Source organism: Oncorhynchus kisutch, linkage group LG3, assembly GCF_002021735.2.
Source record: "Oncorhynchus kisutch isolate 150728-3 linkage group LG3, Okis_V2, whole genome shotgun sequence".
NCBI lineage: Eukaryota > Metazoa > Chordata > Actinopteri > Salmoniformes > Salmonidae > Oncorhynchus > Oncorhynchus kisutch.
In genome coordinates this window covers 32552504-32579507 of record NC_034176.2, presented here as the reverse complement: position 1 = coordinate 32579507, position 27004 = coordinate 32552504, and the positions used below count along the sequence as shown (strand labels likewise).

The 27004-nt window shown below is 43.7% G+C and overlaps 1 protein-coding gene across 2 annotated transcripts; it reads right to left on the bottom strand.

Moving 5' to 3' along the window:
- Positions 1-1964: 1964 nt before the first annotated feature.
- On the bottom strand, positions 1965-19727 carry lnpep (leucyl/cystinyl aminopeptidase). Of its 2 annotated transcripts, none has more exons than XM_020473171.2 (22): positions 19313-19727; positions 15188-15282; positions 14845-15047; positions 14592-14703; positions 14097-14354; positions 13663-13853; positions 13344-13482; positions 12971-13105; positions 12724-12844; positions 12322-12473; positions 12009-12122; positions 11780-11917; positions 11503-11643; positions 9523-9683; positions 9353-9441; positions 8981-9164; positions 8502-8658; positions 8219-8403; positions 7744-7905; positions 6530-6670; positions 6243-6324; positions 1965-6148 (listed from the first exon to the last, which is right to left on the bottom strand). In XM_020473171.2, exons 1-22 carry the CDS (start codon positions 19332-19334, stop codon positions 6017-6019), a joined length of 3114 nt encoding a protein of 1037 aa, XP_020328760.1. In that variant the 5' UTR covers positions 19335-19727; the 3' UTR covers positions 1965-6016. The 2 variants fall into 2 exon arrangements, with proteins under 2 accessions (XP_020328760.1, XP_020328768.1); XM_020473179.2 differs by having other exon boundaries at positions 11512-11643.
- Between the last annotated feature and the right edge of the window lie 7277 nt (positions 19728-27004).

The window sequence follows — 27004 nt, the reverse complement described above, 5'->3', positions numbered from 1 at the left end:
CCAAGACAATGCAGGAGTGACTTCGGGACAAGTCTCTCTGGGCCCAGCCAGAGCTCGGATTTGAACCCGATTTAAGCATCTTTGGAGAGACCTGAAAATAGCTGTACAGCAACGCTCCCATCCAACCTGACAGATCTTGAGAGGATCTGCAGAGAAGAATGGTAGAACCTACCCATATACAGGTGTGCCAAGCTAGTAGCGTCATACCAAAAATACACAAGGCTGTAATCGCTGCTAAAGGTGCATCAACCAAGTACTGAGTAAAGGATGTTATTTGTAATAAATTAGCAAAAATGTAAGAACATGTTTTTAGATGTGTGTAGATAGAGGGGGGAAAATACTATTTATATACATTTGAGTATGGCTGTAACCTAATAAAATGTGGAAAAACTCAAGGGGTCTGAATAACTTCCAAAGGCACTGTAAACACAAATGTCTGTCATTACATGTAACTTTAATTCAATGAAATCTAAATGCCACCCATTTATATCATTACAAATACAATTATGTAGTTACCATGTACAGCCGAGTAATGTTACTTTGGGGCCAACTTTAAGTAGTGTTTTTACTTTCTGTCGATATACACAGAACCCCCTTTCTCCCCAGAAAGACTTGAATTCTTTGGGGCATGGAAACGTTATTCAACTGGTATTAGGGGGCCTAACGTGTGCCAGGAAAACAATCCACACACTGTTGACACCAGGCAGGATGGGGCCATAGACTCATACTGCTTATGTCAAATGCCGACTCTGCCATCAGCATGACGCAGAAGGAACCGGGATTCGTTGGACCAGGCAATGTTTTTCCACTCAATTGCCTAGTGTTGGCGATCGTGTGCCAACTGGAGCTGCTTGTTCTTAGCTGATGGGAGTCGAACCCGCCGTGGTGTCCTCCTGCAATAGCCCATCCGTGACAAGGATCGAGGAGTTGTGCGTTCCGAGATGCCGTTTTGCGCAGTTATTTTCCTGTTTGTGGCCTGCCTGTTAGCTTGCACAATTCTTGCCATTCTCCTTCGACCTCTCATCGAGCTGTTTTCACCCAACTGCCGCTGACTGGATGTTTTGTTTTTGTCGCACCATTCTCAGTAAATCCTAGACACTATCGTGCGTGAAAAGGAGGCTGGCCGTTTCTGTGAACGGCGCGCATAGCACCAATGATAATACGAGTAACCTAACGTTCAAATGAACAGTAACAATGCCTCAATGCCTGCTTTATATAGCAACCCACTGCTCTGTAGGAGCGAACCATTTTCGTGAACGGGGTGGTGAATTATTTTTTTACACAGCCCCATTTCCAGTGTATGACAGGAATTGATTGAGTTTATTTTTACAGGGACAGTGCACATTAATCAACGTTTCAGTACATGTGCCGGTTTTAGCTACCCGGCTAATTTTCAACTGCAGTCCCTGGGAAGGTTATTAAAAACAATGAGTAGTGAGCACACGCAGAGCAACATAGGACAAGCAACACGTATCATGTAGACAGCACAAAACACAATAGCACAAAACACAAAAGCAACAGTGTTTCCACATCTCACAAACTACACACATGGAAAACTGAAATACACAGCTAGCGATTATGTTCAAGTCGGATTGGCCTTTAGCCATGTTTTCATGTTTTTTGTGAAGGTGCGATAGGTGGTGCAGTTGTGTGTCTGGAGTACAAAACATGACAGAAATTATCTTAAAGATTGTGTTTTCGTGGTGGGGAAAAGGAACGATAAGACACATGATCTATGGTGTATTAAAATGAGCCCTCCACCACACAAATATGACGAGCAAGACTGAAGACAGTGAGACGTCACTGGGAGAGGGGGGAAAGAGCAGCCTCTGGTGGTCTAGTTGTGTAATTAAGCATACAGTCCTAACAACTCTATGTATAGTCTACATTACATTCCTATCTGTAGCACATTTGGATAAATCCCAAGCTAACACTTGACCCGCTGAACACAAAATACAGAGCAATGAAAGTCATGAAAACAATTTTATTCATATATATATATAATTTTTTTTTCATGGCATGAAGAGCCTTACATTTTTCACCATCATTCAACCCCAGTGCAAAAAAAAGTTTAAAATGATGAGCAACAATCTCAAGGTGAGCTTGGCATAGGAATACACTAACATAGAATCATAATCTAATCTAGAGACATGCCACCTCCATCTGGGTCTTTATACACTTCACCTAAACCGTCTGTCATAAGGCATTATAACACTGTCGTAAGACTGACATAGAAAACAAACAGTCATTATGTAGGCTTTGGCTAATTAACTTGATATAAAATCTAACAAACCTAAATAATAGTTTGAGTTATGGTAGTGGAAAAGGCCATTTTCATGAGATTGCATCAGCTGTAATGATGACTGGTTATATAACATGTCATCTTTGTGGCAGTGTTAGGTAGGCTTTATGCCAGTAGGTTCAGTGAAGAGTTAACAGTTACTAACATATCTCCCTGAGCTCTGAGGTACAGTACGGGCTGTTGTTTTCTGGTGAGTGAGTGAATGATTAACATCTAAAAATCAACAATATGATTCACAATTCTGTACCAAAGCTACCATATTTGATTTCATAGTGCTATCAATTGGCTCATTCATCCCCCCTCTCCCCTGTAACTATTCCCCAGGTCCCTGCTGTAAATGAGAACGTGTTCTCAGTCAACTTACCTGGTGAAATATGGGTTAAATACAAAATAAATATCATAACCACCAATATGACCTGGTTTTTCCAATGTTTTCAACATGACATAACATTCAGAGTGAGACAGGGAAGGGAATCCTCCTTCAGAATGAGCCAGTACCAACAAGAGACATAGACATCTGAGGCTTTAGATTAGAAGAGGACCTAGCTAGACACTCAGTCATTGGTCATGCTGTTTTGTAATAGAAGAGTTCCTTCAGGACATTCAGTGGTTGACCAGTGCTGCTGTAGCAGAGGAGGTAGCACAAAGATGCCCCTAAACACAGATCCAGGGTCTTCATTGGCTTTGGTGGTGGTAACTGGCCCTAGATCTGTTCCTACAGGGAACTCTAACAGAGCCAGCCGGGAGGCTGAAACAATAACGTCAACAACAAGGCTCCCATACAGAACTGAATACCATAAACCTCACACACAGCGAGACAACGTAACCTAGCCCTGACTGAGCCAGGCTAACCAATCACAGAACTTAAACTGGTGAAATTACTTTCTGATTATCCACACTTTGTTGGACTACAGACACGGCATAGAAAACGACTCTACCCAGCTCTACAGACGCAACACTGTTGGGTCCCTCACTGTCAAGTCCTTTAATGGAAAAGACAGACATAATCAGGCGACCCTGTATACTAACCACAACATTCACCAACATTCACCTTTTTGGTGAGTTTGGGAAACCCTGCCATATTCCAACATGAGGCATTGAAGTGAGCCAACATTATAAGTCATTATTTAGTAAAAACAAAACCATTTGATCGGGACTCTTATGTCTACGTGGTATCACACTGTACACACTATATATACACACACACACACAACAGAAACCAAAATTAAAACAACAAGTGAGAGATCTGCTCACACAAAATAGGACATGCAAAAAGCAAGGTAGAGATAGGAGTAATAATAATGACATCTTTACAAGCATTGTGAGAGTGAAATATTCTGTACACAGATCGCCTCATATGCAAAGGAAAAGTAGAAAAGCAGTTTTGGGACCAGATCAACAATGGACTAATGAAATAAATACCAAAAGATCAATCTTGGGTGGAGTTTTCCTTTAACTGTCAAAATGTAACAAATAAAGTTACATCAACAGAAGAAGTGCTCACAGGGAGTGCTGGGGGGGGGGATGCTTCAAGATTCATCAAACAACGTTTCAGCAACGTTCCCACTATCCAACCAATACTTCTTGAGGTCTAAATAAAAGACCTAGTGGTGGAAATGTGGTACAGTAGAACTTTGGGAGCATCTAAACAGTGAGAAGGTATTTTCATGTTCCTTCAACATGTTACTGGTAGCCGTACATGTTCTGGCTGAAGCCTGGGTAGTATTGTGTATCAGCTCTGTAGCCCAACTCTGGCCTTCAACAGACATTCTCCCATCTCCCCCACTGCTCACAGTCAGTAGGACAGTCATGAGGAGGTTGGTGTCAGGGCCAGGGTCTGAGAGAGCAGTTAGTCACTGCACCATGAGTTTCACAGGTGACCCATACTGATGACACGTGGCCAGCGTTGATGACACACAGCATGTTCTCTTCCTGTATTCCCTTTCCTTATTTCTCAGGTGGCTGCTACACATACACTATGTGGCGGAAGGGGCGAGTTACCGCCATACAATGTGAAGCACGTCGAGTTTGAAAGAGAGACGGGCTGCTATATCCAGGCATGGTGTCGTGGTGAAAGCTGTAGGGGAAGTTTGCTCGACAGCATAGAGAGGAATTTGAGTTCACCCTGAGCTAAATAAACTCATAGGACAAGCCTAAAAATAACACCATGTTCCCTATACAGTAAAGTGCACTACTTCTGATCATTGCGCAAAGTAGGGATGGGCCTTTGAAATTATTTTACTATTCAAATAATATATCATGATACTTTTTCGGATATCCGGATATTGACTGCCGACCAATCAGAATGACGGAAATGCACATGGCAGAGGTAAACAGCGGACATGCTGCTGTCCTCCAGGAGGTTGGCTAACATCAAGTCTGATTTTCACCAAGATGGAACCGAGTCGGTCACAAAAAGGTTTTCTGGCGAGTGTTTTTCAATGATCTGTCAGGTATTGTGAAAACTCAGTAAGATGAGTGCCTGTAAATCGCTATTTGAAATGGGAAAACTAGCATGCCGATGTCAGGGCAGCCTGGAGGCCTAAATGTGCAGCAGTAGCGCAACACACCGTTATAAAAACTAGCTACATTCAAAATGTTGTTTTATTAAATTAAGAATTTCATATGTCATGGTATAGGTAACTGCCAACACAAAGGAAACACTTGAGTAAATGAGGTATTCAAAGTATATTAAAAAGCAGGTGCTTCCAAACAGGTGTGGTTCCTGGGTTAATTAAGCATTTAACATCCCATCATGCTTAGGGTCATGTATAAAAATGCCCAGTTGCCCACCATGGCTAGAAGATATCTGTTACTTTGAAAGAGGGGTGTCAAAGCAGCATAGGGGGTTTAAAGAGTGTGGGTGGGTGGATCAGTCACCCGTTCTTGAACACTTATGGGAGATTCTGGAGCGTTGCATGAGACAAGTGTTTTCCACCACCATCAACAAAACCCCAAATTATAGAATTTCTCACGGAAGAATGGTGTCGCTTCCCTCCAATAGAGTTCCAGACACTTGTAGAATCTACGCCAAAGCGCATTGAAGCCGTTCTGGCGGCCCAACGCCCTATTAAGACATTATGTTGGTGTGTACTTTATTTTGGCAGTTATCTGTATATCCTTGTAGGTAAAAATGTCCCAAGTATAATTGTCCTCCCCGATCTGTCTTTACGCCCAATATTTCAGATAGCACTGGTCCGATTGACCAAACTTGGGGGAATAATGCGTATTGCCATAGAGATACAGCATTTACAAAATTACAGTTAAGGCCAGTTGGTGGCGCTATAACAAGATTGCATTTTCAAACTATGAAAGGTCACGCCCCTCACCCGTTTGACCTAATGTCATGACATTCGGTACAGAGGTTCCCCTCCTCACAAAGACAATAAGACCCGCCATGATGGATTTTCTGCCATTTAGATTTCTGCATAATTTGTGGGGGACAACATGTTTACTGTTGCCTTGCTTAATTTAATTTAGACAAAGCTTTTTCCATTGATAAAAAAAACAAGCTTCTAATTTTGATTCTTCCAAAAATGAACACTCAAGTCTGTCCGTATATCCGGATATTCGATTAACTGTGCCCACCCCTAGCGAAAAGTAGTTTTAAAAAGTAGGAACAATAAGGGGAATATGAGATCTGAGACAAGCCCTACGACAGTGCAAAAGCTGCTGTTGCCATGCCAACACGGCTACAGTTGCCCAGCGGCCATGTTAGAGCCAGTCTCTAAGTGTTGCGAGGTTCCTGTCCATCCAGTGCTGGTTCAGTCTGATGGTCTCTAAAGCCTCCTGGACGCTACGCATCCGAGAGCCCCGCTCCTTCAGACTGGAGAAGAAACCCTGGACCTACACAGACAAGAGTTGACATGAGAGAAGAGGACTCTACGCATCTGATACACAGACATGATATAGTCAGCATGGTTCTGAGGTGTCAGCTCACTTCCTCCAGGTGTGTCTGAGTAGAGAACTGGGAGGTGGTGGACTTGACGATGCTCTGGATGGAATAGGACCCCACTGGAAACCTACACACACACACACACACAGCCAATTAAAACAGGCCACATCTTCACAACAGCCAATCCAAACAGGCCACATTTCCACATCATGCAATCAAAACAGGGCCATAGATTCTAATTGGGAAACTGTATTGTTTATGTGTCCATTTCTGTATGTTGACGGTGTAAGTATGTAAACGTATAATTGATCTTATTCTTTACGGGCACTCACTTCTCTATGATCCTGTCCCAGCTCTCTTTGACAAAGTCCCAGACGAACAAGTGGCCAGCGAAGCCGTCGCTCACAGTGCTGATGACCAGTGGCAGCTCCTGGGTGTGGATAATCCCTCCCTCGAGCACCGTATTCAGAATCCTGAAGGAGGATGTGTTTAGAGTGTTGCAGAGACACACCACAGGCCGCTACAAACATATCTGGGAACAGCTTAATTACAACTGTGACTCTCCGCACAACCTCTGGGTAGAGGTTAAGTTGGCCAGTTAATCGTCTGTATATTGATTGATTAAGTACCATGGACTAGAGGCCTTCACTGGTCCAAAAAGCTGGACCCGTTCTGAAATGGACCTGGGGAATTCCAGTCCAGACCCAATATATATGTTTTTTAATATACAGACCCGTTCCCGAACGGACCCGAGGACAACTAGATCGGTTCCGTTTAGACCTCGTTGGATCCAGACCCGACCCGAGTGAGGGAAGCAGCAGAAAAATCAATTTAAGCTACTTTACTAACCCAGAGCTGATTAAGCACATTGGCGAGGAGGTAGAGAGAGGTGACGATCTAGCAGGGGCAGTGCTGTGCGGGTGACACAGGGTACAGGGAGGGAGAGAGAGACCGCAACCAAACAAGCCGACTCGCACTATAGTAGACTAAAGGCTGCCATACTGTAGCTAAGTTATTTATCATCCAATATGATTACATAGTACCCGTCTTGACTGCATCAAACCAGGAGAACCTGGTTAACTAACCATCTAGGCTAATTGAAGCTGCATGCGCTTTCTCATCCTACAGTTACAAACAACAACTCAACTCATTCAGAATATAAAGTAGCAGCCTACCTGTTGGCTCTTGATTGTTGTAGCTCATCCTTCTCCTTTAACTTTCCATTCCATCATTGATTAGATATCTCCTAATCTTTTCCCCACACGGAGGCTATGACTGTAGCTTATTGCTTCCAACCAGCACCACTCTCAGGAAAAGCAAAGACCAGCAGCATAAATGACATGATTTCTCGCTCTCCCTCCACTGCAGCAGTCGCGTTCGGATCTGAATGGGTCAGTTAAAACTACACATACCTGAGACATTCATATCAGATCCGACTCAGACCAGTGAAACCATTTTGAATTCTGGTCGCGGGTATTCAGGTACAGGTGGATCCGTGAAGACCTCTACTACCCCCCCCCCCCCAACCACACTCGGTCTCTCTCACCATACGATGCGTCGTGGGTCCTGTGTGGAGGCGAGGGCCTGCAGTATCTTGCGTTTCTCCGAGTCATAAGTGGTGAGTCTGTAGGTGTCCAGCAGAGACAGCCAACCAGAGTCAGACTGGGCTGCTACAGAAAACACTGCTCGCTGAAGATCACCTGGGATGCTGGAAGAGACAACACATCACTACATTACCACAAGATCACATCACTAGCTTTACTCATTTCTGATGAAGACAATGGCAGCCAAAATATCTAATAGTATATATTTTTTTTAAACAAGCAAGCCTGTCTTCATTGTTTATATCCATAAAGGGGCAATATACGATAAATACATACGTTTTGGACCTTTTACATTCATGATATATAGCCATTGATTCTTGAAGAATATTATAAATGCCTCATAAATGCCTCATGAGCTTAGTTCAACTGTTGTTTACTACATCGTTTGAACCATTTTCATTCAGTCCATGTGTGTACCGATTGGTTTGGTTGGAGTTGGTCCACTGTTCGTAGAGGGCCGTGGCCTGGTCAGTACAGTTCTGCCGTCCAAGACTACATGCCACCTCTAGAAGGGCTGACCTCCGCTCCTGACTGGAGACGCTCTCCTCCACTCCCCAGTCCTGACTGTCCATCAGAGGGCCAAAATGACCCAAGATGTACGCCTGGAACACACATTACAAAGAGAACGTTAGCACAGTCAGTTTGTCCCAAATTGTGGGACTAGGCATCAGAACAAGGTACCTGACAATCTAGTGTGTACCTTCATGCGGGCCACCAGTCCTAGCTCCGGTCTCTTGTCCAGTAGTCTGTAGACAGAGCTGAGCTGTGATAGGGCCTCTGTCAGAGGAGCAGTCTCAGTCTCATTGGTAGTATAGTCCAACAGGCTGAGAACCTGACGGAAGGACACACGACCCAGCCTGATGAGCGGGAGAGAAAAAAATGAATAGATATGAATCAATTTAGTCTATTTGTGTCCGTTGTCTGTTCAGTTGAACATCCAAAACATCTAACATGACATGTTCAGGTAATCGTACAAGTCCAGGCAGAGTATTAAGAAAGGCCTCCAATTCATCCATTTCTTAACTATTTACCAGGTAGGTTGACTGAGAACACTTTTTTTTTTTACAGCAACGACCACAGTCTGAAAAAAATGAAATCCCATCCTTCTGAGAGATATCATCTAGCGAGTATTTCCCTCCATTGAGTGGACCATGCCACAGTACAAACACACACACTGACCTGGACAGGGAGAAGATGTTGTGTATGAGCGAAGCGCGGTCGTGGGGTGTGAGTGTGCTGACGTCAGTCTTTAGAGCGTCTATGAGAGCTGCCCAGCCCTCGTCTCCATAGTGAACTATATAGAAGCCTGTGTTCATGTAGTTCAACTTCAGCCACTTAACACTCTCTGACACCTTCAGAGTCGCTAAGAGGAAAACACAGAACAATGCACTCAGACACATGAACATGCTCTTACCTCAGAGCACACAACCAGCAGGCCAAACATCACTAAGTACTATACAAGCCTGTCACACGAACTAGACAATGCATAACATTAAGTCAAACTAAATGACAGCTACCCAGCTCAATGTACAGAAGTTGAATGTGTTATACCGGTCTTATTCCTCAGAGTGAACATCTGTCTGCAGGAAGGGGCGGAGCTACAGCTGTCATTCACGTATGTCACAGGAATGTGCCACAGGCTGAGGACAAAAAAAAAAACGGGTTGGTGTGTGTGTGTGTGTGTGTGTGTGCGCGAGCATATGTGTGTGCATGCATCTCACCTGGAGGTGTGTGTGGTGTTGTCTGTGGAGAGCAGGAAGTGTTCCTGTGTGAGGGTCACCTCACCACCCTTGCGGCTGACGGTAACCAATGGGAAGCCTTTCTGCAGTGTCCATGTTCTCATCATGTCTGACACACTCTCCTGCTGGGGAAGCACTTGGACCTGGCACATCCAGAAACAATAATCAATGATATATGTCCACTAATTAGGGCTAACACAATTTAATCAACTGGTCGATTGTTTGATCGATAGGCTGTTGGTTGAAGAAATGTTTTTAGTCAAGCAGTGGCAAATACACTATACATACAAGAGTATGTGGACACCCCTTCAAATTAGTGGATTTGGCCATTTCAGCCAAACCCATTGATGACAGGTGTATAACATCGAGCACACGGCCATGCAATCTCCATAGCCAAACATTGGCAGTAGAATGGCCTTACTGAAGAGTTTGGTGACTTTCAATGTGGCACCGTCACAGGATGCCACCTTTCCAACAAGTCAATTCATCAAATTTCTGCCCTGCTAGAGCTGCAACGGTCAATTGTAGTGCTACTGGTCTGTAGTCATTTAGGCAGTTTACCTTGGTGTTCTTGGCACAGGGACTATTGCCAGTTGGTCAGCGCATGCTCTGAGTACACGTCCTGGTAATCCGTCTGGCCCTGCGGCCTTGTGAATGTTGACCCGTTTAAAGGTTTTACATCGTTTACAGAGAGCGTGATCACACAGTCATCCAGAACAGCTGGTGCGCTCCTGCATGCTTCAGTTTTGCTTTCCTCGAAGCGTGCATAGAAGTAATTTAGCCCGTCTGGTAGGTTCGTGTCACTGGGCAGCTCACAGCTGTGCTTCCCTTTGTAAGTCCATAATAGTTTGCAAGCCCTGCCACATCCGACGAGCATCGGAGCCGGTGTAGTGGGATTGAATCTTAGTCCTGTTTGATGGTTCGTCGGCAGGTATAGCGGTATTTCTTATAAGCGTCTGGGTTAGAGTCCCGCTCCTTGAAAGCGGCAGCTCTACCCTTTAACTCAGTGCGGATGTTGCCTGTATTCCATGGCTTCTGGTTGGGGTATGTACGTACGGTCACTGTGGAGACGACATCGTCAATGCACTTATTGATAAAGCCAGTGACTGATGTGGTGTACTCAATGCCATCGGAAGAATCCTGGAACATATTGCAGCCTGTGCTAGCAACACAGTCCTGTAGCTTAGTATGTGTCATCTGACCACTTCCGCATTGAGTGAGTCACGACTACTTCCTGCTTTAGTTTTTGCTTGTAAGCAGGAATCAGGAGGACATGGTCAGATTTGATACAGTGTCGGAAGTTTGCTAGCACGAGCATCGGGGCCAGACCAAGTTAATAGCTGACAATGTTTCAAGTTACTTGTAGACAGGCCATACGTAGCCAATGTGATTCTTAGATACTTATCAGGATATTATCTACCTGCAGGCTGCAATGTTTTTATTTGTTGGTTTTATGTTGGGTATTTTTATATATTGGCAATGGATGTTACTTTTACATTATATGAAAATTATAACTTGCACGCAGATCAGTAGAAATGGTACGATAACTTAACACTCCAAACGGAAAAGGTTGCCGACGGCTGGTGTAGCCTATTACCGGCAACTTCAGGAGCGTAACGGTGATTTGTGTTTAAAGCAGTAGCCTAGATACAGTAGATTGTATTCAAACATATGGAAAAATACACGTTTCATTTTTTCCTCAGTCGACCAATCTTTTGTTGTTGTTGTAAGGGGCAGCCCTACTACTTATATTACTAGTTGTCACATTGGGCCAGAGAGAGCTGGAGAATCATCCCCATCAGTAGTACTAACACAATAGACAAGACATCGCCACACACAATACGCATGCAGGGTGATGGTGTGAAAGGGGGAAGGGTACTACACCAGATTTTGCAGACAAAAAAAGGAACCTGTGAAAATAACTAAAAATCAGGAAACAGAGACAGGGTTTCACAGACAGACCACTGCTACCCGTGTGATGCTGTTCCAGAGGTCATCAGTAACAGTGTTAGATCCTCTGTATTGACGCAGGTACTCGAGGAGACCTTTCCTGAACTGACCGTCTGGCAGGGTGGAGTTCAACATCAGCAGGAGGGACGCACCCTAGAAACAAACAAACACACACAAAGACAACACACACACACACACACACATCACTGCTGTGACCATAGGACTCGATATCATTCACTATACTAATCAATTAAGTTGTAAGTAAAGGCGAATAATGTAATCGAAGTACCTTCTCATAGGTGATCGAGTCAAACATCTCAGACACCTGTTCAGGTGTGTTCACCTGGGCCGACACTGAGACTGGGTGGGAGGAGTTCAGAGAATCTTTGGCCATCGCCTTGAACCGCTCCTCCAGGAACACATTGCCCTGGAGACGGAAGAGAGGTCATTCTACCACGGCCAACTTAATCTACATTGACCCCTTGCACAGCACTTACACGTGACGTGGTACTACTTACTAGGTACAGCTGTGGGAACTCTGTCATTAGAGATGCGTACTGCCAGTAGGTGGCGAAGCCCTCGCTGAGCCACAGGTCATTCCACCAGCGCATCGTCACCAGGTTCCCAAACCACTGACACATGGCAGCATTAGAAGAGTGTTACGGCAGCTTTATAACAGTATCAGAAGAGCATTAGACACTGTTAAAGCAACTGCATAAGAACAGCAGCGCTTCTTAACCAAACGTCAACACAGCATTAAGACTGCCGACGTGTACACACACACACACACACACACACACGTTCCCCATCGCCGCGGAATCGTCTACACACCTGGTGAGCGAGTTCGTGGGCTACGACGTTAGCGATTAGTTGTTTGTCGAGAAGAGAGGACTGGTTTTGTACCAAAAGGCTGGTCTCTCTGAAGGTGATCAGACCCCAGTTCTCCATCGCTCCCGCCAGGAAGTCTGGGATAGCAACCAGGTCTGGGAAGAAAGAAAGGAGCGGAGAGAGAGAGCGAGATACAGAAACGTGGAGGGGTCAATACCAATGTGTATTTTGTGTCACATAATTGAAGACAGACTTTTCCCTCACATTGTTTTTATTCATCTTTTGGCCTCATTTAGATTTTTTATTGAACCTTTATTTAACTACTAAATGTAAAAGGTGTTCATCAGTTGAGCTAATTGTGTGAGGGCAGAGTGTCTGTCTGTGTGTTTCTGTCTCTCCTCTCACCCAGTTTCCTCAGAGGGTAGTCGATGTCAAATACAGTATTGTAGAACTGCAGCAACCTGGACGCGGTGTCCAGAGCATATTGTGTGTGTTCCTTCTTCTCTGGCACAGAGTACACCGACACCTGCAACACACACACCATACACATGGAATAAATACAATAGAAACAAATTTGTGGGGGGTAGGCACAGAGTAGACAGAGTTGCATTCTAGTGTGTTGCAGGCCATAGGACAGGGACTCTGTACGTACCAGTGTATTGGACACATTTCTAGTGATGCTGGTGAAGTTGGCTACAATGAAGGCCACCAGGTAGGTGCTCATATTAACACTAGTCTGCTCAAACTCATCCTCCAGCATGCCGCTGGGTAATGTAGTCGTCTTAGCCTGGGAAACACAACACAGTTAGATTACATCTATATTTTAGCAAACGCTCTTATCCAGATTGACTTACAGTAGTTAGTGCATAGTTTCATTAACAGATGGTTTACACACTGGCATTCTTCATGTGAAGCGTCTCCAATAATCATTTGATGTAAATATACATTACAAAATGTGTTGACAACTTAAAAATACACAGGTGCACGCAAACTCACACGCGCATACACACACACACACAGTGTACCTTGGGCATGTTGGACAGAGCGATGTATTCAGGTTCTCTGGTGATCCTGACCAGGAAAGTGGCTTTAAAGGCCGGCTCGTCAAAACAGGGGAAGGCCTTTCTGGCTGCCTGAGGCTCAAACTGTGTGGCAGCTAGGACCCTGAGGGTTGAATAGAATCACTCAGTCACAGAGAGCACGGACTAGGCTTGAAGTTTACTAAAGGTCAACATACACTCAAGTTTTCACACTTAAAGAATGTGTCTCACTGCATTCACACAGAGTTATGTTGTTATTTTTAGGACAAACTTTAGTAAATAGTCTTTAGAGTGTTTTGCATACCTCTTGGCTCCAGTCTTGTCATTGTAGGAGCTGTTATAGAAGCCGTCGTAGGTGTGTGAAAGGTTGGCTGTGTAGTCCAATGTTAACACACACACCTGGCCTTCCTTCAGATCCCCTGGGAAGCTGACAGCTATCTGCTGCCATGGTTTATACTCCAACACCTTCACCTCAACACTCTTACCCTCTCCAACCTGGAAGGGTTACAGTAAAAACAGTATTTAACAAGGTGAAACAATCTAACTAGGTAAAAACATTTAGCTTAATGATGTTTCCCTTGCTAAGTAATACGTCATTTATCTCCACAGGGAAAGCAACTCTTACTCTCTTCACATTGCAAGTAAGGAAGTTACATAAGAACAATAACAGTTAAGTTTTCAATAATAAAATAATATTACCATTTCCGATTAAATAGTCAATGTTCGTAGCATTGTTACCTGAAAGGTTGCCTTGATGATATTGATCTCGGAGCTGTGCAAAACAACACGCTTGGTGTTGTGTTGTATAATCATGTTGATGATGGTGCGGCCGGTGAAGGTCATGGAAGTCAGGTTAGGGGTCAGGGAGAGGTCGTAGTTTACAGGTCGTACACTGGCTGGGAGGCGGAGCTCATTCCAAGGAAACAGCTCCCCATTGGTGCTTTTAGGATAGACCAGCTCCATAGGAGTGGAGGAGTTAGCCTTAGGACAGCCAGTCTGGGGAGAGAGGATCAACACAGTGAACGCACACACCACCCCGTAGCTGTGGAGGCCGATGCAGTAACCACAAACGCAAGCACGCACACACAAACGCAAGGAGGCACACACAAACGCAAGGAGGCACACACAAACGCAAGGAGGCACACACAAACGCAAGGAGGCACACACAAACGCAAGGAGGCACACACAAACGCAAGGAGGCACACACAAACGCAAGGAGGCACACACACACACCTTAGTGAAGGTACAGCCAGGCAGGAAATAGAGAACCATCGCCATGGACGTGACCAGTACCAAGATGAACACGCCCACCACCAGCATACGGGCAGAGGGGCGGGAACATGACCTGGCCAAAAAACAACAAATTAAACAATTTAATAATCTATAAATATAATATCCATCTTTAGTATTGTTTCTATTTTACTGTAAAGTGCCTGTCATATTTAAATGCACTTTAAACCAAGTTTATTTCGACTTGAAAAGTAACCTGGGTGGAGCCTGTCTGATGTAAGGGGAGGCGCTAGGACTGCGGGTGGAGCTTCTGTTCATGAAGGACATGCCCAGTAGACGGGCTGACGACTCATAGTCCTCCTCCTCATCGTCCAGGTCGTTCTCTCCCAGACCTCGCACCAGCAGACGGGAGCTACGGGGCTCATACACCACCTCATCTGGGTCCAACGCCGGGAACTCCTGGAGGAGGCGAAAGAAGAGAGAGAAAATAAAAAGAGAAGGCAAGATATAAAAATCTGGAAAAACAAACAGTTGGAAGAAAAAAAGGGAATAGTGATGAGGGGATGGGTTAATGTCAGTGTTGTATAGTATATCATTACCGGGAAGGCTGTAGAGTCTTTGGCCAGGTCCACCACGTCAGGTTCCTCCTCAAACATACTGTTCTCTATCATGTTCCTGGGCAGGGACGCTCGCTCTGGTTACACATACAAGCAAACAAAAGGTTAATATACACACACACACACACACACACGTACACACACGTACACACACGTTCAATAAAACGTGCATGCGTGGAGCTCCCTTTCATTTGGTTCTCCCCAGTATCTCCTCAGAAAAACAGAGAAATGGTCAACTATTTAATTCAATAACAACAATTACAACAGTAGTCGAACTGTAAAAAAATGTCCCGTTGTGCCTCTTTGTAAAGGGTCCCATTTTTCTCCTGTAATAAAAGCGTGCAGAGGGACTGAGCCCCTATGTGTGTTCTGATTCAGTGGTGGGTGAATGCAGGGCAGGGTGCAAACAAAGCTCTCACACACACCCTGAAGTCCCAGTGTGTGTCAGTGAATAGTGGGTGTTGCGTGTAAGTGAACAGAGAGCCAGTATCATCATAACCGATGACACTATAAAAAAAGCCATCTCATACACCTAGTACGTTCTATTGCGCGTGTTCCATTGTGTGAGAACATGCACGCGTGTTGGTAGGGCCCAGCTGCCTAGACTGAGTGACTAGGAGAAGGCTAACTGAAGCCATCAGAGTTCATCCTATCCCTCCGTGCAGCAGATCTAGTCCTGATTCAGAAGTCCTGTGGTCTGCAGAGTATTCTGCTTCTATTAATAGGCCTTGATATGGAGCTGAATATTTATTTATTTTACCAGGTAAGTTGACTGAAAACACAGGTGGGAAGGGATCAATGAGCCAATTGGAAACTGGGGATGATTAGGTGGCCATAATGGTTTGAGGGCCAGGGCAAATGTCCCCAATCACTGCCCTGGGGCATTGGGATATTGTTTTTAGACCAGAGGAAAGAGTGCCTCTTACCGGCCTTCCAACACCACTTCCAGCAGCATCTGGACTCCCATCCAGTGACTGACCAGGACCAACCCTGCTTAGCTTCAGAGGCTAGCCAGCAGTGGGATGAAGGGTGGTATGCTGCTGGCACATATTTAATAATACCCCAATCAAAATAAGAACCATAGCAACATTTTTGTCCATGTTAGAACTAGTATTGTGTGTCAAATGAGGCCATTCTAAAAATGTGGTAACTGTTACTAAGACCAAAATGAGTGCACCTCAAATTGACACAGCAAGGTCTAATGTTATAGCTGAAGCAGCAACGAAACTGAAAGTGTCAGCAGCATCTCACCAGACTCTTCCTGTTTTCAAACAAACAGACACAGATCCACAGACAGTCTACAGACTTATATGTTTATCATATATGACTTAGCTAGGACCACACAGACCTGAAGTTCAAGGCCATAGTGGTGCTGGGACTAGACTCACCCCAGGCAGAGCCCAGACCAGGTATACTTGGTGCCTCAGGGCAGATAAGGCCAGGCAAGAGGCCTTTCCTCTGGGCTGCGTTAGTGAAAACAACCTGTGTCAGCTGAACAAGGAATAATCTCCTGGCATTTCATTTCCATACTACTGCAGTCTGTGTCCGGGACAGGATTCACCCATCAGTTAGGCTTTCCATGTAGGCCTTGTGCATTCCGAATTGAAGTAGGCTAATGAAATAACATACAATTGAAGTCGGAAGTTTACATTCACTTAGGTTGGAGTCATTAAAACTTGTTTTCAACCACTCCACAAATGTCTTAACAAACTATAGTTTTGCAAGTTGGTTGGGACATCTACTTTGTGCATGACACAAGTAATTTTTCCAACAATTGTTTACAGACAGATTATTTAACTTATAATTCACTGTATCACTATTCCAGTGGGTCAGAAGTTCACATACACTAAGTTGACTGTGCCTTTAAACATTTTCTGGAAAATTTCAGATATGATGTCATGGCTTTAGAAGCTTCTGATAGGCTAATTTACATAATTTGGGTCAATTGAAGGTGTACCTGTGGATGTATTTCAAGGCCTACCTTAAAACTCAGTGTCTGTGCTTGACATCATGGGAAAATCAAAAGAAATCAGCCAAGACATCAGAAAAAAAATGGTAGACCTCCACAAGTCTGGTTCATCCTTGGGAGCAATTTACAAACACCTGAAGGTAGAAAGCCACTGCTCCAAATCCGCCATAAAAAAGCCAGACTACGGTTTGCAACTGCACATGAGAACAAAGATTGTACTTTTTGGAGAAATGTCCTCTGCTCTGATGAAACAAAAATATAACTGTTTGGCTATAATGACCATTGTTATGTTTGGAGGAAAAAGAGGGATGCTTGCAAGCCGAAGAACACCATCCCAACCGTGAACCACTGGGGTGGCAGTATCATGTTGTGGGGGTGCTTTGCTGCAGGAGGGATTGGTGCACTTCACAAAACTTCACAAAATAGATGGCATCATGAGGAGGGGAAAATGGTGTGGATATATTGAAGCAACACCTCAAAACATCAGTCAAGTTAAAGCTTGGTCACAAATGGGTCTTCCAAATGGACAATGACCCCAAGCATACTTCCAAAGTTGTGGCAAAATGGCTTAAGGACAACAAAGTTAAGGTATTGGTGTGGCCATCACAAAGCCCTGACCTCAATCCTATAGAGAATTTGTGGGCAGAACTGAAAAAGCATGTGTGAGCAAGGAGGCCTACAAACCTGACTCAGTTACACCAGCTCTGTCAGGAGGAATGGGCCAAAATTCACCCAACTTATTGTGGGAAGCTTGTGGAAGGCTCCCTGAAACATTTGACCCAAGTTAAACAATCTATAGGCAATGCTACCAAATACTAATTGAGTGTATGTAAACTAATGACTCACTGGGAATGTGATGAAATAAATAATTCTCTACTATTATTCTGACATTTCACATTCTTAAAATGAAGTGGTGATCCTAAATGACCTAAAACATAGAATTTTAACTCCGATTAATTGGAATTGTGAAAAACTGAGTTTAAATGTATATGGCTAAGGTGTATGTAAACTTCGACTTCAACTGTACATGGAACATGTTTCAATTAGGCAAAAGCACTCAGAGAAATATAGCAGTGTCTGTCTATTGAGTAGCAGTGTTTCCATTGACTATTATGGATTGTATTGACCACCAGTATATGTGTCTGTGTGTTCCAATCTGAACAACCAGAAGCCCTTTATTTATTATTTGCGGTAATAAAGCTGTAGAGCCATAAAGCAGACAGCTTCAGCAGAAGGGGTAGTGCTACTGAACCTACAGCAAGAATCTGCGGGTCCTTATCAGATTGAGCACACACCCCACATAAGGAGCCCTATCAAAAGCAAAAGGCTTGACCAAGCAAACAGTTGAGTTAAAAGGACATTTTATGGGTCTTTAGAACATAAACAATCTACTGAACTAATGCAGCCTCCAGTCAAGACTGTAAATAACGCTAACACAGCTTGGCCTAGCCTCTAAAACAAGAGGATTTAGCATATTCGAGCAGCAGAAAATGTAAACCAATCTGAGTTGGATTTCTTCACCTTCCTTGGTAGGGCAAAGTGTAGGCCAAGGCTGAACAATAAGACTAATGTCCCAATAAGCACAAAGAGAAGATGGGGTGTCAGTGCAATTGAGTTTTTCAATCCAACAGGTTTGCTCAGATTTTCCCCTCAGATAACAGTAGGAACTTGGCTGCCATAAGATTTAAATTCCCTGCTCTTTAGATGGCTAATATGTAGCTAGCTAGCTAGCCTTTAAATGGGCTAGCTAAATAAATCCCTCTGGTGACAAGAGTCAAAAGTCAACCCTGACCTCAGCCCGAATGGGGAATGTGTTTGTGTCCCCAAGTGAATGTCACATAAGACACATTAGCTAAGAGACTCCCGGTTTATTCAGCCGAACCCGAATGTAGTTACTGTACTCAAGGCCAGGCGTCTATCAGATAACACACCCATCATTATAAGTGCATATATTGCTGAATAGTCCGTTAGCCAGGGAGCAGTTTTGGCAATCAAGAGCCTGACATTTGTTGACTTGAAACATTCGGCTATCTAGCTAACCTTACTACAAGCTCAACTGATAGTTACTACAGAGAATGTGTCTGACTAGAAAGTCTAGGTAGCAGTTTGCTGGATACGCGAGCGTCGTCATTCCTTACCACTGTCAAATGGGTCCTCCATGACAAGATATCTGGACGAGCTGAACTGTCCTCACTTCACCAATAACAACACCCCGCTGGAGGACGAGGGAACCACTGCGGACCAAACTCCGCCACCAAAAAGACTGATGCTATCAGTAGCTTGTCAGATCAGGTGACTGTACAGCCAGGCTAAGTGGGCTAGCTAGCTTGGCTGCTAGCTAACTTCTGACACTAGAGAGCGGCCACAACTTTCCTCTCCATGCTTTAACGTTTTTGAATTATAGATACGAGTCACAATCGGTGAAGTTAGTAGCTTACGGAATAAAATAATGACTATGGTCAATCGTCCAAACGATGGTCTGTCAACAAACTGTTCGCCATGCATTTCAATGATAGCGTCCCATTCCCTTTCTCTCCGGGCAGTTATTGACAGATTTCTGTCATGTATTTACCGGAATTCTATTGGTCGGGGGGCTAAGAGTGGTGGCTCGAAGGTAAAAAGACAAATCCCTACCGCTTGCTGTGAAAACAAACTAGAATTTGGGAAATTCGTGTGCGTGTCAACGATATCTTATTGTACTGGATTTTCCATGTACTTTTTTTGTGAATCCATTATTAAATGTTGTGAACATCCTCATCGTACACATATTGTTGTTAATTCTCAGGAAAAATAAAAAGTGTGGCTGGAATGGAGTACATGGAATGGTATCAAGCATATGGAAACCATGTGTTTGATGTGTTAAATACCATTCAATTTATTCCATTCCAGTCATTACTATTGGCTCTCGAGTTAGTCTAAGGGATGGCATCTCAGTGCTAGAGGTGTCACTACAGACCCTCGTTCGATCCCGGGGTTGTATCACAACCGGCGGTGATCGGGAGTCCCATAGGGCGGCGCACAATTGGCATCGTCCGGGGTAGGCCGTCAGTAGTTTGTTTATCTGTTCTAAAGGCTCTGTGCAATATTCACACTAGCAACTGCAGGGGACACTCCAGTTGGCCTACATTATGTGAGTCAGTTGAGTTTATCCCACAACTCAACCCTATGTGCCTCCTTTTTTTTACATTTCGTTTTAATTCACTCAACTTTTTGCTTGGTCAAGCCTGTGCTTGATAGGGCTCCTTATGTGGGGTGTGTGCTCAATCTGATAAGGACCAGCAGGTTCTTGCTGTAGGTTCAGTAACTACCCCTTCTGCTGAAGCTGTCTGCTTTATGGCCCTACAGCTTTATTACCGCAAATAAAGGGCTTCTGTCTGTTCAGATTGAAACACACACACTCTGGTGGTTAATGCAAAACAATATTTTTTTTTTTTAACCTTTATTTAACTAGGCAAGTCAGTTAAGAACAAATTCTTATTTTCAATGACGGCCTAGGAACAGTGGGTTAACTGCCTGTTCAAGGGCAGAACGACAGATTTTGTACCTTTGTCAGCTCGGGGATTTGAACTTGCAACCTTTCGGTTACTAGTCCAATGCTCTAACCACTAGGCTACACTGCACTAGGCTATGAGCCTGTCCTCTCCAATTAAGGTGCCGCCTGTGATTAAAAGACAGTTAGACCTCTGTGTTTGACCCTCCCTGTGGGTCGTCACCCCCGCCTAATTCTACAATTTATCTTCTTAAAATGTGATTTTGAACCTAACCCTAACCACACTGCTAACGTTATGCCTAACCCTAACCTTAAATGAAGACCAAAAAGCTAATTTTAGTTTTCATGAATTTTACAATATAGCCCAGCATTTCCCAAACTCGGTCCTCGGGACCCTAAGGGGTGCTCTTTTTGGTTTTTGCAGTAACAGTACACAGCTGATTCAAATGATCAAAGCTTGATAATTAGTTGATTATTTGAATTAGCTTTGTAGTGCTAGGGGCAAAAAGCTAAATGTGCACCCCTTGGGGTCCCGAGGACAGAGTTCGGGGGAGTTATTACACTGGCCTGTCTCTCTCTCTCTCTCTCTCTCTCTCTTTCTCTCTCAATCACATGCACACACACACACTGTTCAGGAGGTCAGGAGTCACATGCAGTAAGATGATGTCCCCATGGCCCACAATCAGCATGTGACTGAGCTTTGGCTACTTATGTCCCTGTCTTTATCAATAGACAGTCAGTCGCCACAGACAGCTATTCAATGTAGAGATGGATGCTTGACAGCACTTCAGTGTGTCACAGCACTTCAGAAACATTACATGGGTGTGCATCTGTAAATGTGCAATAGCTAAGAAGTTCACTATGGGTCAAAGGAGCCAAGGGAACGGAATCGTTGTGTGTGTGTGTGTGTGTGTGTGTGTGTGTGTGTGTGTGTGTGTGTGTGTGTGTGTGTGTGTGTGTGTGTGTGTGTGTGTGTGTGTGTGTGTGTGTTTTCAGGAAGTGGTTGTTTCAGTAGTGTGAGAAAGTTGTACATTGCCATCAGAAAGTGTTCACATCCCATGACTAATAGATTAAAATTTGATTTTGTGTCACTCACCTACACACAATAGCCCATCCCATCAAAGTGGAATTATGTTTTTAGAATTTTTTACAAGTTAATAAAAAATGAAAAGCTCAAATGTCTTGAGTATTCAACCCCTTTGTTATGGCAAGCCTAAATACATTCAGGAGTAAAAACATATTATACGTCATATTATAAGTTGAACTGACTCACTCTGTGTGCAATAGTATTGTTTAACATTCGTTTTTGATGACTACCTCATTTCTGTACCCCACACACACCCCTCAAATCAAATCAAATCAAGCATGGTGAAGTTATTAATTACACTTTGGATGGTGTATCAATAGACCCAGTCACTACATACACTTGGGCTCGCAAGTAGCGCAGCGGTCTAAGGCACTGCATCTCAGTGCTAGAGGCATAACTACAGACCCTGGTTTGATTCCAGGCTGTATCACAGCCGTGATTGGGAGTCCCATAAGGTGGCGCCAGCGTCTTCCAATTGGTCCAGCGTCATCCAGGTTAGGGTTTGGCCAGGGTGGCTGTTATTGTAAATAGAATTTGTTCTTAACTGACTTGCCTAGTTGAATAAAGGTTACAATTTAATTTAAATTGAATTTAAATACAAAGATACAGGCGTCCTTCCTAATTCAGTTTACAAAGAGGAAGGAAACCGCTCAGGGATTTCACCATGAGGCCAATGCTGACTTTAAAACAATTACCAAGTTTAATGGCTGTGATAGAAGAAAATGTAAAATGGATCAACATTGTAGTGACTCCACAATACTAACCTAAATGACAGAGTGAAAAGAAGGAAGCTTATACAGAATACAAATATTCCAAAACATGCATCCTGTTTGCAATAAGGCACAAAAGTAAAATTCCCAAAAATGTGGAAAATAAATTGACTTTATGTCCTGAATACAAAGTGTTATGTTTGGGGCTAATCCAACACATCACTGAGTACCACTCTTCATATTTTCAAGCATGGTGGTGGCTGCATCATGTTATAGGCATGCTTGTCATTGGTAAGGACTAGGGAGTTTTTTTTAAATAAAAATTATGGAATAGAGCCAAGCACAGGAAAAATCCTACAGGAAAACCGGGTTCAGTCTGCTTCCACCAGACACTGGGAAACAAATTCACCTTTCAGCAGGACAATAACCCAAAACACAAAGTCAAATATACTCTGGAGAAGCTTACCAAGACAACATTGAATGTTCCTGAGTGGCCTGGTTACAGTTTTGACATAAATCATCTTGAAAATCTATGGCAAAAATCTATGGCAAAAATTTCTATGGAAATTGGCTGTCCAGCAATGATCAACAGCCAACTTGACAGAGCTTGAAGAATAAAAAAAGAATAATGTGCAAATAGCACTGCTGGGTGACTTAAAAAGTCATAGCCAGTCAATCAATAATATAATAGTACTTTTAGTAAAGGTGTTCATCTTTAATTTAGAATCTGTGGAAACTATGAGAATAGAAAAGTTCAGAACTTTTGTGGAACATCACAGCACAGGAAAATATTTGTCATGTAGAAGTCAAGACTGGATGGTGTTTAGAGATAGATGGGAGGGGTTGACGGTAGCTGAAGGGTAAAATAAAAAATACAAATAGATAACTAATGTAAAATGTACCGTGTCCGTGTACCATTTCTGTCAAATGTATATAGTATGTTAAACTGGAAGTAGAAGCCAAAGTATTGTTGTCCATTAGTTTACTCCAATTAGGGGATGGGAGGTGGGGTTAGGGGAAAATAATAACAGAAAATATATCAAATAAATAAGCAAAAATATATGGGGAATAGGAAATTATGCAAATAATTACATTGATAGAACACACAATCTGCAGTATTAAAGCTGATCTACCCCCTAAACATAAAAATAAATAAAAATTAAATCAATAAATGTACAAAGATTTCTAAAAACATGTTTTTACTTTGTCATTATGGGGTATTGCGTGTATTCTGAAAAAAAAAACAAGTATTTAATCCATTTTTAATTTAGGCTGTAACACAAAATGTGGAATACGTCAAGGGGTATGAATACTATCTGAAGGCACTGTACTTCTCCAACAGCTTTTTCTGTTTATTTCCAGAACAAGTATCAGGTCAGCACCATCCACTTGTTTCCAGGCTATTGCCAAGACAACAGAGGAGAGATTCTGAGGTTCTCATTGCCTCTCTATCCATCCCTCCATCCATGATTCAAGCAATATGCATGCACGATATGTCTGTTTTTTGAGTAAACCAACACTCAGAACACCCAGCCAAATGAAAAACATAGATATGTGTACAACATGTTTACACACATACAGTTGAAGTCGGAAGTTTACATACACCTAACCAGATACATTTAAACTAAGTTTTTTCACAATTCCTGACAGCTATTCCTAGTAAAGATTCACTGTCTTAGGTCAGTTAGGATCACCACTTTATTTTAAGATTGTGAAATATCAGAATAATGAGAGAATGATTTATTTAAGCTTTTATTTCTTTCATCACATTCCCACTGGGTCAGAAGTTTACATACACTCAATTAGTATTTTGTAGCATTGCCTTTAAATTGTTGAACTTGGGTCAAACGTTTCGGGTAGCCTTCCACAAACTTCCTACAATAAGTTGGGTGAAATTTGGTCCATTCCTCCTGACAGAGCTGGTGTAACTGAGTCAGGTTTATAGGTCTCCTTGCTCGCACAAGCTTTTTCAGTACTGCCCACAAATGTTCTATAGGATTGAGGTCAGGGTTTTGTGATGGCCACTCCTATACCTTGACTTTGTTGTCCTTAAGCCATTTTGCCACAACTTTGGAAGTATGCTTGGGCTCATTGTCCATTTGGAAGACCCATTTGTGACCAAGCTTACTGACTGATGTCTTGAGATGTGTTTCACGGTTGGGATGGTGTTCTTTGGCTTACAGGCCTCCCCCTTTTTACTCCAAACATAACGATGGTCATTATTGCCAAACAGTTATATTTTTGTTTGATTAGACCAGAGGACATTTCTTCCCAAAAAGTACGATCTTTGTCCCCATGTGCAGTTGCAAACCGTAACCTGGCTTTTTTATGGCGGTTTTGGAGCAGTGGCTTCTTCCTTGCTGAGCGATATAGGACTCATTTTACTGTGGATATAGATACTTTTATACCTGTTTCCTCCAGCACCTTCACAAGGTCCTTTTCTGTTTTTCTGGGATTGATTTGCACATTTCGCATCAAAGTACTTTAATCTCTAGGAGACAGAACGCGTCTCCTTCCTGAGCGGTATGACGGCTGCGTGGTCCCATGGTGTTTATACTTGCGTACTATTGTTTGTACAGATGAACGTAGTACCTTCAGGTGTTTGTAAATTGCTCCCAAGGATGAACCAGACTTGTGGAGGTCTACAAATTTTTTTCTGAGGTCTTGGCTGATTTCTTTTGATTTTCCCATGATGTCAAGCAAAGAGACACTGAGTTTGAAGGTAGGCCTTGAAATACATCCACAGGTACACCTCCAATTGATTCAAATGATGTCAATTAGCCTATCAGAAGCTTCTAAAGTCATGACATAATTTTCTGGAATTTTCCAAGCTGTTTAAAGGCAAAGTCAACTTAGTGTATGTAAACTTCTGACCCACTGGAATTGCGATACAGTGAATTATAAATTAAATAATCTGTCTGTAAACAATTGTTGGAAAAATTACTTGTGTCACGCGCGAAGTAGATGTCCTAACCGACTTGCCAAAACTATAGTTTGTTAACAAGAAATTTGTGAAGTGGTTGAAAAATGAATTTTAATGACTCCAACCTAAGTGTATGTAAACTTCCGAATGCAACTGTATGTTTCCTACTGAATCTTCAGCAGTCCCCTCCCTCTAGTGGCTGTGAGGTTGTAGTGTGTGAGACCAAGCTTCATTCTGTCTCACATACAGAGACTGCTGTTTTTGCCTTTTCAGGCTTCTCCTACATTCACTGTTGACACCTACAAATTGGTTTTCTGTTCGTATTTCATTTGCTCTTACTCTGTGTAATTCCACATGATCTTGGTCTTCTTACTGCTCTTCAAAGAGCACTTTGACAACACTTCATTATTAAACATTTTAATAAAATTCAACAAAAACCAATTCCAAGTCCCTAATATAAACTGAAAATCATGAACCAAATTATATAACACACACAACTATCCTAAAATAAATAAAATAAAAACAAAGCTCTAATCAGAAGCATGTTCTTACCTACCGCTGTCTCTCTCTCCGCCTATCCCCCATCCCTTCTCTCTCTCTCCCTATCCCCGCATCCCTCTCCTCTCTCCCTATCCCCCATCCCTCTCTCTCTCCCTATCCCCCATCCTCCTCTCTCTCCTATCCCCCATCCCTCTCTCTCTCTCCCTATCCCCCATCCCTCTCTCTCTCCCTATCCCCCATCCCTCTCTCGCTCTCTCCCTATTCCCCTCCTCTCTCTCTCCTATCCTCCATCCCTCTCTCTCTCCCTATCCCCCATCCCTCTCTCTCTCCCTATCCCCCATCCCTCTCTCTCTCCCTACTCCCCATCCCTCTCTCTCTCCCTATCCCGCCCCATCACTCTCTCTCTTCCCTATCCCCCATCCCTCTCTCTCTCCCTATCCCCCATCCCTCTCGCTCTCCTATCCCCCATCCCTCTCTCTCTCCCTATCCCCATCCCTCTCTCTCTCTCCCTATCCCCATCCCTCTCTCTCTCCCTATCCCCCATCCCTCTCTCTCTCCCTATCCCCCATCCCTCTCTCTCTCCCTATCCCCCATCCCTCTCTCTCTCCCTATCCCCCATCCCTCTCTCTCTCCCTATCCCCCATCCCTCTCTCTCTCCCTATCCCCCATCCCTCTCTCTCTCCCTATCTCCCATCCCTCTCTCTCTCCCTATCCCCCATCCCTCTCTCTCTCCCTATCCCCCATCCCTCTCTCTCTCCCTATCCCCCATCCCTCTCTCTCTCTCCCTATCCCCCATCCCTCTCTCTCTCCCTATCCCCATCCCTCTCTCTCTCCCTATCCCCATCCCTCTCTCTCTCCCTATCCCCCATCCCTCTCTCTCTCCCTATCCCCCATCCCTCTCTCTCTCCCTATCCCCCATCCTCTCTCCTCTCCCTATCCCCCATCCTCTCTCTCTCCCCTATCCCCCATCCCTCTCTCTCTCCCTATCCCCCATCCCTCTCTCTCTCTCCCTATCCCCCATCCCTCTCTCTCTCCCTATCCCCCATCCCTCTCTCTCTCCCTATCCCCCATCCCCTCTCTCTCTCCCTATCCCCCATCCCTCTCTCTCTCCCTATCCCC